Genomic DNA, 12,973 nt, shown 5'->3' with positions numbered 1-12,973 from the left:
GTGTGTGTGTGTGTGTGTGTGTGTGTGTGTGTGTTGTAAATGGCTATTTGGTGCCTCCTAGTGCTACAAACAAGAAATATCGTAATGCTAAGATAGTATTTCTTGGTGTCTGGATTTGCTCAGAGAGCTGAGCCCAGAACAACATAAGCATGAGCTTCCATTGTTAAACTTCCTCCCTTACTGCCCTTTCAGTTACTGTGATAGCCAGGCCACTTCCCTTGATGCTGCCATTGAAACTGTTGGATGGAAGCACAAATGTATGGGATCATCACAGTCATGCGTGTTCCTGGCGTGCACCTTGGCCCTTCTAAAAGGCCTCTCTCTTTAAGCTCCAGCTTGTTGCGCTCTTTGCCCCTGGAGTGGCCACCCGCTCGAATAACTCGAGGGTGATAGCATTCTTCTGCCCTCCATCTTTTGCTATCTCCTTTCACTGTACAGCGTTAAGATACACAAAATAGATTGTGTCCCACACGCCCAGAAATTTCTCAAAATCTGAATTTAAGATGTGATTTATCTTAAAGGCCCTTTTGCATTTTAAATATTGTTTGGTCTACAACTGAACTCTTGTTGAGATAATAACCATTGCTTCTTTTATTATTATTATTATTATTATTATTATTATTATTATTATTATTTTTACTTGAAGAGTTCTGTATCGCAGATCAACTAAAAGTTGCTGGCTGTGTGATTGAAAATCATACAATCATACGGGCTGCCTTTCTTTGATGGACTCAGCCTGGTGGAGACCTGAGGGAAACTGTGTCATTTCTTTTCTGATAAGATTCACAGTTCAGCCCACATGTCCAGAAGTTTCACTGGATCCACTGAAACGAGAGAGGGCTGAGAGCCCGCTTATTTCCTAAGAGGCCAAAGTGACTTTCCCTTCACATCACTGGATCTAAATTTTAATTGTTCACGTATTTTAAAACATTTTTCTCACAGATTTATTTTACGGTGTTTTGTGTGCTTTTATTTCTCTAATCCAAAAGGCTACTTGGCATGTGTTAGATTTTGAAACCATACTCTATGTGCCTGAAAATTTGAGACAGGAGCTTTTAAAAATAAAAATACCTTAGAGAGAGCATGCTTCAATTAAGCATCCACCATTTTTTTTAAATATATAAAGTAAAGACTCAATTCATTAAATAGGGAAGACTAGGTAGTTTGGCAGCTCATCAGAATGCTGTGAGGGTTCCAGGATGGAGAAAGCACTCAGAAAATGTCCTAGTTTAGAAGGGAAAACCAACCACAGGCTTTGAAATGTGCATTTGCAAATGAGAACACAGATTTTTGTCATTGCTACCAAATAAAGAATTGTGCCAGCAAACTTCTGCACGATGGCCTCACTAATTTAAGAGTGAACCAAATTTGGAGCATAAAAAAATTGATGTGGAGAAGGGAAGCTATTTAACCATATGTAAAAAGCAAAGCATATTTATTACATGGCTCAATCACATTGTTATGAAATAGAAAACTCACTTCCATTATGTATGCAGAAAAGTCACATATTTCTACAGCCTGAAAACTAAGGATTCCTCATGGCCACATTAGTTTTAGCAGTCACCCCAGGGAGGACAAATGTTTTTCATTGCAAAGCTGGAGGACTGATTGGTGATATTGCGAACAGTACTTGTAAGCAGTATCCATGTGTCACAGGGACAGAGCCACCAGCAATGCCAACAGTGCCTTCCCATTCCCAGGGAAACAAAACAAAAAGAAGGTTTGGGAGAAATGAACAGGAAGTAGACAGGCCGATGCGAACCTGGAGAATGGGAGTTCTGGGAGACCAGTTCTTACATAAGATGGAATAAAACGGGCGGAAGAAAATGTTGAATGCTCTTGCTCGCTTTTCCTGGGAAGAAGACAGAATGACATACTCCACGCTTTACCGTTTAATAAAGGAGGACGTTCCTAGCTCACTTCTTTTGGCTTCAGTATAACATTGCCCAGAACTGAGTCCTTTGGGTCTGAAGTTCAATCCACAGACTCGGGTCTAGAGACAAATCACAATGTTCGATTTTCTCTGGAACTATTTAAGCCCAACAGAATACCGAAATACTACTCCTAGTATTATTTCATGGGTATTCATTTATGTGTACATTTTCTCTGTGTCATTTATGTGTGCCTTGTTTACGATGAAATGGTATTATTTAAGTGCTCTCAATGCATAATTACTCTAAAATCTGAGCATTACAATGTGCAATGCATGGCAGGTGGTGAAATGTAACAAATTCCAAACGCTGGAGAAAGGAAAAATGGAAAGCTGCTGTCCAAAACTTTAGTTAATTGTCAGGGACCCTTCGCCCACTCCTGGGTTGCCTTGTGCAGCCTTGGTGTGACAGTATGTGTCCGTTGGTACTCTAGATTGTTAAGCCACGTTCAGTTGATGTCCCAGGGAGGCCTGCTCTTTTCTGAGGGGAGGCAGAAGGTGGGGTGGGGAAGTTGGGGAGGGCAGATAGTGGTGATGGATCTGGGAAAGAGAGGAGGGAGGGGCTGCGGTGAGTGGGTAGGGAGAGGCTGGGAGGGGGGAAGGCAGGGGAAACTATACTCATGACTTAATGTATGAAAGAATAAAAAAAGATTTTTAAAAATATGAATGAAGGGAAGAGAAATGTACTTGACACAGACAGAAAACATGGGAGATGATAAGTTCAAACGTAACATCAATCTTTTTTTTAATAAAAGAATTTAAATGACCTACTTATAAAGCAGTATATATGTGTGTGTGTGTGTGTGTACCTATGTATGGATATATATATATATATATATATATATATATATATATATCCACTTTTATAGGGAGACAGCTGGCCTACACTCATTACACAGCTAAACATGACCATGAACCGACCCTTCTGTCTCCACCTCCCAATCTCTGATTAGAGACGGCACCTGGGATCTACCCCCAGACTTCATATGTGTTGTACCCATCACTTTACCTACTGAGCTACATCAACAACCCAGAAACCCGTGTTCAGTATGAACATACAAATGGTTATAAATTCTAGAGCTGGAAAACACAAGGAAACAAGAGTTGTTATTATAATGACACAGAATAGATGACAGAGCAAAGAATATCACGAGAAATAATAAAACCCATTTCCTAGTTATAATGAGGCAATTCATCAAAAGCACAAAAATTCCAAATATTTCTGCTCTATTAACAGGACTACAAAACATGATGCAAAAAACTGATAGAACAGCAAGAACAAATAAATATAGAATTATTCTCATAAATTTTAATACTCTTAATAATTGATGTGTTCATTTGGATTTAATTTATAGACAGGTTAACCTAAAATATACTATTCAAACTTTTCGTAACGTAATTTGTAAACAAGATTATTGTGCCTATTTTATTGCCTGCAATAAACCTATTTACAATTAAATAATTAATTGCAGGATTTCTTTTCCCCAATATCTCTAATACTTAAAACAGCTAGTGACTTTTAACCCAGCCCTGCCTAAGTAAAGGTTACAACTATGGTGATATATCCACTGGGCATCTGCACCCAGTCATAGTCTTAATTTGCTCCAGCTACAACTATAATTACACTTTGAAATGCTGTGTGCAGAAAATGGGGGTGGGAACAGGCTGCCAGAGAGAGAAATAAAGTAAGGGACATATAACCCTAAAATCTGTATTTTTAACAAAATGTAAAAGTTACACAAGACTCTATATACCCTGTGCACTTTTCTAGGAGTGAAAGATAAACCTTTCTTTTGGATCTTTGATCTTGCCAATTACACAAAATCTACACCCTCACAACTATTTATCTTAGGGCTAGAGAAAGGGCTCAGCAGTTCAGAGCCCATATACTCTTCCAGAGGACCAGAGTTCAATTCTTAGAATCCTGTTGGGAGGCTCACAACCATCTGTAATTCCAGCACCATGACAACTGACTCCCTCTTCTGGACTCTACTGGCACCTGCACTCATGTGTGTATACCCATACATAGACACACACACACAGAGAGAGAAACAAAAATTTGTTTTAAAAATCTTACTCTATTCTATTCTATTTCTTAGTCTCTAAATTAGTCATGAACTGTACACAGTAGGTAGATGCTCAATGAATACATGTAAGAGATTAAATCAAAGACATTAGCAATATTTTTCTATAGATCAGTCACTAATATTAATGCATTTCTCTCCGGTGATAGCCAGGTGGCCAAGTGTGATTTTGAAGGACCTTTGCTGTGTCCGAACCTGAATTGCAATTTTAACATTCACATAGCTTCTTTTCCCACATTCACTTCAATAGGAACTGCAATAAGAATTCTACATTTGCTTATAGAGAGCCATGCTGGGAAAATGGCATTATTTGACCACTAAACGAGATTGTGAGTTTCAAAGCAAACTACTGCTGCCTTTAATGTTCATGGCTCTTTAAATGTTGTTTATCTTGTGTCTTCCAGGTCTCCGGTTATGGCTGGAGGTCTCTTTGCAGTGGATCGAAAGTGGTTTTGGGAACTGGGTGGCTATGACCCAGGCTTGGAAATCTGGGGAGGAGAGCAGTATGAAATCTCTTTCAAGGTAAGACACCAAGCTCATCCTCACTCCATATTTACAGACCATTCTGATAGAACTTGTCACTTTGCTCTGTGATCTGTGTTGGAGCTATGACTCCCAGGGGATCTTTTACAAGAGAAGCTAATTCCTTCCAGTGTTATAGTGAGACAGGGCTGTGCTGCGTGCCAAAGGAAGCCATTCACACTCCTATTTATAGATGAGCAATTCTACATACCTACACCTACTCCTCCCCCGCAGAGGCATTCGTCCTGGAGTGCTTATAGCCTAAAGGACTGGAGAGTAAAGACAAAGCAGGGGACAGAGGTCAGCTCAGTGGAGGTCTGCCCTTCATGGTCAGACAAGAGGTCTTGCCCAGTTACTGCAAAGCTCCTTGAACTGATAACAAATTTAATTTTAAAACATCAATGCTACGTTCAAGAGCAGGTTTTTTTGTGTTTTGTTTAATTTTATTTTATTTTTGAGATAGGTTTTTAACTGTAGTCAAGCTGGCTTGAAACTATATAAGCCAGACTGGCCCAAACCTGGAGTAGTGTGCCTGGCTCACGCTATGATGGGTTTAGGACTTCTGATGTGAGCAGGGTAGAATTTCAGGTGTGAGCAGGGTAGGATTTCAGGTGTAAATAGGTTAAGATTTCAAGCATGAGCAGGTTAGCTATAAGCAAGTCTTGTATTTATTTTATTTTGAATTGCCTATATCTCTACTTGCCTTAGTGATCAATTAAAGGGCTATGCTTTATTATATACATTATATATATATATATGATTTTATATATAATTTATTTTATATTATATATAATATTTATTTATATTATTTTATTTTTTTATATTATTTATAATATTAAAATATTAAAATATTATTTATAATATTTTTTATATTATTTTATTTTATATTATATATATTATTTTATTACTTTATATTATATATATGATTTAGTTTCAGACTCATGACTGAAATAAATGACAAATTACAACATATGAAAAAAACGAGTTAAAGTAAAATAAACTGTGTGAAAACTCACACTCCAATATGATTTTCTAATTCAGTCTTATAAAGAAAAGAAAAATTCTTTTCTCTCATCTTAAGCATTGTTTGTAGAGAAGCAAATGCTGGCTCTTGTGACATTTGTCGTATGGAAGCCTCCTACGTAAGTCAGCCTTCGGTGACTGCTTCCGTTGCAAAGTCCGACAGTGCTTGTTGCAAAAAGTACACCCTGAACATAAAGTCAAACCTAAGGATCCAGCTACAAATTTTATAATCCATGAAGAGTAAGAACACGCTGGTTTTGAAGAGACAGTAACACTGAGTATTAACAGAACATTATACTTTCCTCAAGGAGTCACACAATAAATATCTTCAGAAGAAACAGGGGTGTTATTGCAGGCTATGGGACATCTAGAATTTTCCCTCTCACCTTTAAACACTATTTACTAAATTGGTGTATTTTTGGCCCATTCAGACACATAATTTTGCATCTAAGATATTTTTCTTACCTCTTCAGATGCATTGTTTTGTGCCTTTGGATCTGCCAGTGTCTTTGGGTCAGTTCTCTTAGGACAATTGCTATATGTATTACTGGGGTAGATATGCAGAAGTTAATGCAGCATTAATCGTTACACAGCAGCATAACCACATTCTTAGTGCTATATGCCAGATGCTGGACTGAACGCTTCTCTATTAGCTGATTTGAAAGAAAATAACCTTAAAAGGCTATGTTATTCCTCCATTGAACAGATGGAGAAACTCACAATATTTTTAGACTGGTTTTCTTTAGGTTTTAAAGATTAAGTGTAGACTATACTTTCAGAGATTGTATTTATGGTTTGCTAAAGATGAAGTAATTATCCATTACCACTTAGAGATTAAGATGCTCCATTTCAGCCTCATTGCTGAGAATAGAATAAACAGGAAATAGATTACCACTTGTGATAGTTTAGATGAGAATCGTCCCAGTTTGAACACTTGGTCCCCAGTTGGTGGAACCATTTGGAAAGGATAGGACTGTACAGCCTTGTTGGAGGAGGTGTGTCTGCTTTGTAGGCTCAGAAAGTCCACACAGTTTCTCCCCTGTGCTAGTGGGTTAAATGGAAACTGTCTGTTCCAGAGCCCGCCTGCCTGCCTGCCTGCCTGCCCCATGCCATGCTCCCCACTGTGAGGGTCATGACTGCAACCCTCTGGAACTGTGAGCCTCAAATTAAATGCTTTCCTGAATAAATAGCCTTGGCCATGGTATTTTGTCACAGTGATGGAAAATTAACTCTCACCACCCCTGTTCTCAAGTTAACTATCAATCTGTTGGCCCCTGCCTAACGAGTTCCCCCACAGATGCAGCTAATGACCTGGAATCAGTCCCTGGAACATATTAAAAAAAAAAAAAAAAAAGTCAGGATGCAGTGGTGTCTATCTGTAATCCCAGAACTCCTAGGCAGTGAAAAGGAGAGCAATACCAGAAGCTTGCAGTTCATTTAACCTATAGACAAAGCATAGATAAAACGTTTTAAGATCAGACATTGCATTTAACCATGGTGTTTATAAAAACCCTGCATCGATGTCTTTGTTATTTTAACCAGGCTTGAAAGAATACATTTACCTTTTATAGTTCAAGACAATTCTGTGATGTTCTCTTAATTTGTGAGTGCTTGAAGTTTAAAGGGTTGAGAGAATTTCTAATAATCGAGAGATCTCCATCTTTGAGTAACAGGCCGCAAGCAAGATTGCTCTTGACAATCTGAAGACTCGGGATTGTACGCTTGCATTCTTAATCACAAAGGTCTATTTTTAGGCACACGGAACTTTCACCTCAATTCAATGTCACTTGTACCTATCACATACATCTCTTCTGGATGACCCAAGACTTCATTACCCCATTTCCTGTGTTTCAGTTGTCTGTTATTGTATAGGATATAATTGGAATGCAGTCCTACCGTCTTTGTCTACAAACCATGGCAACCACATTGTAAGTTCAGGACTGAATTGCCCTAGGTTGTTTGGGATGATAGATTCTTTGGTGACAGTTATGTCTTAGCAGGGTTACATTTCCGACATGTCTCTTCATTCTTCTTGATCCTGTTTGCTGACCTTGGGGTTCCTGTCCCTGACTGTTAGTATTTATGAAGTAGATAAATTTGATCAGGTTCTTAGACAGACTATGCATTGAAGCAAGAGTTGGTGCAAAAGTAATCAATCAAAGACATTAGACACAAACAGCCCTAAGAATCACAATAAAAAAGAGAGAAGAAAACCAAACATCTGATTTTTTTTGGACATATTTTATAAATCGTGATTAATTTTCAGTGCAAAGTATTATAAGGTTCAAACTGATCAGCATTTAAAAATCTGTGAAACAAGGGTGGTTGATTGGTGCCTGCTAGTGACATTTTACACCTTAATACAAAAACTGCTCTAAGTTGCAACTTAAATATTAGCGTTGATAATACTTCTGTGAGTGGTCATTGTCACTCACAAACACCCAGACACCTATGCTGCATGTTTGTCTTTCAAAGAAGCACTTCATAAAAGTTTCTAAAAATTGACAAATGAAAATATTCCCAGAAAATTCTGTCGCACATGAAGGGCTGAGGTTTTGGTCAAACAGAACAACTTAAGTACCTTTCCTAAAACCTGTGAGTCTGGCAGACGAGCAGGTTTTACGTTAACGTGTAAAAGCCAGACAGTATAATTTGGGGGAGTTTTCTCAGGAAAAGAAACGATCCGCCCGCATTGAACTCAACAGTCACATCTTTTTCCTCCTGTATCTGGACCCCTGGGAAGCTCAGAATCATCCAGCTGTCTCTTAAATCGTACTACATTAGCCAGTCGCCAGGGAGAGAAGGCTGCATTTAGTCAGTTTTATGCCCAGCTTTTGTTGAGCATCTCATTTCCACTAGGCAGTGTTCCAGGGATGCAATGTGTAGTTGCCATGGGAAATGAGGAGGAGGCAAAGGCAGGATGAGTGTTATGGACCAGCATGTAGGCCACATGATAAATATTGTCCTCCCATGCTGAGCCTGTGAGCCTGTCACTTTGTCCCAGAACCTTGCTGGTGCTGAGCCTGTGGGAATGACTCAGAACCTTTGGGCAAGTCTCAGAACCTGTGGGCGTGTCCCAGAACCTGTGGGCGTGTCTCAGAACCAGTGGGCATGTCTCAGAACCTGTGGGCGTGTCCCAGAACCTGTGGGCGGGTCCCAGAACCTGTGGGCGGGTCCCAGAACCTGTGGGCGGGTCTCAGAACCTTGCTGGAGCCTCCTCCCACTCCACCCTCCCAGGATCAGTTCCCTCTCCTGTACTGTACTGCCCACTTCTCTCTCCCCAGGTCATTGTCCTGTAACCTTTCTTAAAGGAACAATGGGAAAAGCAATCCTTAAGTAAGCCTTAAGGATTTTGTAAAATGGCAGTTTTTACGTTGGCATATTAGATAGAGAAAACGTTGCTGGAGTTTTATAAAAGTAAGCAAATAGATGAAAAATATGTTAAATAGAAGCATACAAATGCTTCAGCCATATAGTGACTGACACATCTGAGGCTTTTAAGGACAATATTCATTTATTCTGTGCCCCTTCACAGACTTATGAAAGTCTGTATTCAACAACCTGTGCTCTAAAATTCTAACCATTCTTTTCTTCCTGTGGTGATAATAACTACTATTTGGTCCCTTAACAAGAAAAAATAATGAGTTGCCACTTAAAGGTCATTGGATTTAATTTCTTATCCCATTCAACACTAGTGAAAGATTTTAAAAGAAAGAAAAAGAAAAAAATCCCTGTAGTTCATAATTGTTGAGACAAGTCGTTATCTAGTTAATATCAAACAAGGATTCAAAATTGGGTTTGTTCATAAAAATCATTAACCTATTTTCTCTTAGCTGAAATTTTTTTAAAAAGAAAAAAGGCTTGTGGCCAATTTTAAGAGACAATACAGGTTCTTCCCATGGGATGTTTGTTAAATGTGAGATTTGACATTCTTCTTATGATTTAGTGTAACACAGAAATTTTATTATTATGAAATGTAATGGCTATTCAAAAAATATTAAGTATAGTTAATAGGACTAACCCCTGAGCCCAGAAAATCGGTTCTTTCCTGAAACAGGGGAGCAGCAATCACTTAGGGCAACTAAACTCATCAAGTCAGATGTGCCAGCCTTTAACCTTATATCAGAACTTCACGAGAACAAATGCACAGTTAGCTTGTTTATATTTAATGTGAACTCCACTGCCAAAAGTGGTCATCAGAATTCACTACATATAAAGTTTTCTTACACATCACATACACGGCATGAACATATCCTGCTCAGTGTATGTCTAACTTAATAATGTTATACAATTGCAGTCACTTTACAGTCTTACGATGCAAAGGGACGGTCATCTTAAAGGTCACTTAAAATAGCAAAATGAAGCCAACAATAAACAAAACCTCCTGACTTTCTCCTTAACAGAACTCTCAGATATCCCGCCTTCAACCACACGCATAAGAAAGGAGTGCATGCTTAGCAGTCACGGGAAATTCAACAGTGGTCGGACATGGGCATGTAGGGAACAAGCAGCCACAGCTTCAAGTCTCTCAGGGTCCATGGATCTCAGTTCTCCAAAGTCTAGGCTTGTATGAGGGAAACCAAAGACTCTTTACTTAAAAAGGATAACCACTGTTGGTGTGCAACGCTTCTCCAGGTTGAGTTTGTAGGCACAGTGATGGATGTAGGCACAGTGATGGATGTAGGCACAGTGATGGATGTAGGCACAGTGATGGATGTAGGCCAGTTCTGAGAGATGGATTTCGCAGACATCCTGTTTGCAAGGTTCTTGGTGAGGCAGGATAGAAGAACAGTATTCAAGATTGTTACCAGCCCTGAGCAGCCAATCCCTGCTGGCTACAGACAAGTAACAGCTAACACAAAATTTCCACAGAATGTGTGCCACAACATTGATACATACTAGTCTAAAGTGTGGCATTGTTTTCATAGAAACCCTAAAAGACAATAGGGAAGAAGAACCTACAGTTCTCAAAAGATAACTAACATATCTTTTGACCCTATTGTTTGAGAATTTCATAATTATATACAGTAAAATATGATCTTAGCCATACCTTATTTCATTCCTAAGTAGCCCCAAATTCCCCTAAACACATACACCTCTCAGTTTCATGTCCTCTTTAAAAAAAAAAAAACTAAGTTCAATCAGTAGCCCCCAGATGTACATGGGACCATCCACTGGAGTGTGACCTACCTACCAGTGGCCAGAAGAATTATTCTTGATCTCCCTGCAGCCATCCACTGCTAGTAGCTCCTCAGTTGTTGAATCTTATGAGCTCCTCCATTTATGCTGGAATGGTACCAAGGCTGATCTTGTATGGATAACCATACCTTCTGTAGTTCATTAATGCAATTGTCATGTCATGTCCAGAAGACAACATTTCGCATCATTCTTCCCACACACTCTGGTGCTTACAGTCTACAACTAACAACATGGCGGCACACACCTGTGATACCTGTGTCTTATTTGCTTTCTACTACTGTGATAAAACACCATGAACAAAGGCAACTTGGAGAGGAAAGTGTTTACTTAGTCTTATTCTTTCAGACAACAGTTCCTCACTGAGGGGAATTAGGGCAGGAACCTGGACTCGGGGACTGAACCAAAGACCATGGAGAGGTGCTGCTTACTGACATGCTCCTTCTGGCTTGCTCAATTTGTTTTCTAACACCACTCACTCACACCCCAAGGGTGTCACTGCTCAGTGTACTGAGAGCTCCTCTCTCAATTGGCAATCAAGAAAATTCCCCCAGAAAATCTATGGAGGCATTTTCTCAGTTGAGGGACCTTTTCCCATTTGACTATAGTTTGTGTCAAGTCGGAAAAAAAACTATTCAGGACCCAGGAGGCAGAGATGGGGAAATTGTGAGTTCTAGACCAGTTTAAACAACATTGGAGATCCCAGTTTAAAAATAAATAGAATTGAAAAAAAAAAAGACTAGATAGATGATAGATAGATAGATAGATAGATAGATAGATAGATAGATAGATAGAAAGTAGATGATAGATATATAGATAAGATAGGTAGGTGGTAGGTAGATGATAGATAGATAGATAGATAGATAGATAGATAGATAGATAGATAACCAGATATGGTGGCACACACCTACAATGCCAGCACTCTAAAGACAAAAAGCAGGCTAATAGATCCCAGTGAGTTTAAAGTCACTCAGGGCTACACAGTGAAACACTGTATCAAAGAGACAAATTTGGAATTTGTCTTTAAAAAAAAAAAGGTAGTATATAAAATGCTATGTGAAAAAAATGAAGGGAGAAGGAGGAGGAGGAGAAAAAAAGGAAAGAAAGAAGGTGAGAGGGAAGGGAGAGAGGGAGGGAGGGAGGGAGGGAGGGAGAACCAAGGGAAGAAAAATGATTTTGCTCTACATTGTAACGTTTCAAGAAGGCTCATGAAGCAGCTGAATTTGTCAGAATTGATGAAATGCTGACACTTAAGAACTTAAGCAAGATGTCAAAATAACAACAGAAGGAACAATAGCAGCTGCAATATGATGGAACACAAGAATAAAACCTACTCCTGCTGAAATGAAGGTCATTAGGAGAAACAAAAAAGAAACAAGATATTCTGCAAGCATCTAGGCACCTGAGGGATGGGGCTGAGAAAGGGAATAAAATTAGACTAAAAGCAAAGAGGTTTAAAAATTAATAACAAAATTATATCGCCTTAGGAAAAAGACTGAAATTAAAACGTGGTATGCCAGGGCACAGGGGGCACAGCTAATGCAGCATTCAGAAAAAAAAACAAGGTTCTGAAGTGTTTATGTCTCCATAAAAGAAAGAATAAAAATAAGAAAGTAAACAATCAAACCAAGTTAAAAGTGAAATAAGGCAAATAAAGTAAGGACAGAGATGAAAAAGCACAGAAGGAACTTAGTAATTTTGAAAACCAAAAACTAATGGTGCAAGAGACGAAAGTAAATAATTAATAAAAGAAATGAATATAGAAATCAGTAGAATAATTGTATAGTAATTGACCATGAAAAGGCAAGATGCAAATGTAAAGATGATATTAAAGAGAATGTGAATAACTGTAAGAGATTATTCTGATTCTATGCAAATAAAATTAATATAAGCAAGATGAATAATTTTCAAGAAAAGTCCAAGTATACTTTATCAGAATTCCCTGCTAAGGATCCTACAGCCAAATCCCACCAACTCTGTCCTTATTTGCATGCTAAATTGGGAGAAAATCTGGAAAGTTACCTCAAGTTGATGACAGAATCTGCAGCTATGGGCTGGGAACAGGTAAGACGTAGCGAGCACTCTCAGCTCCCACAGGCCACAGGTAAGACCTAGCAAGCACACTCAGCTCCCACAGGCCACAGGTAAGACCTAGCGAGCACTCTCAGCTCCCACAGGCCACAGGTAAGACCTAGCGAGCACTCTCAGCTCCCACAGG

At 38.9% G+C, this 12,973-nt stretch overlaps 1 protein-coding gene across 1 annotated transcript in view; it reads left to right on the top strand.

The window, feature by feature from the left end:
* The window catches only part of Galntl6 (polypeptide N-acetylgalactosaminyltransferase like 6), a 1,056,791-nt gene that overhangs the window by 936,185 nt on the left and 107,633 nt on the right, over positions 1-12,973 (top strand). Inside the window, exon 7 of the mRNA XM_021218705.2 lies at positions 4,419-4,536. Within this exon, the coding sequence (XP_021074364.1) occupies positions 4,419-4,536 (118 nt within the window). The remainder of the gene's footprint in view (positions 1-4,418; positions 4,537-12,973) is intronic.

This window comes from Mus pahari, chromosome 19 (assembly GCF_900095145.1).
Source record: "Mus pahari chromosome 19, PAHARI_EIJ_v1.1, whole genome shotgun sequence".
In the NCBI taxonomy this organism is placed as follows: domain Eukaryota; kingdom Metazoa; phylum Chordata; class Mammalia; order Rodentia; family Muridae; genus Mus; species Mus pahari.
This window is presented reverse-complemented; position numbering and strand designations above follow the sequence as displayed.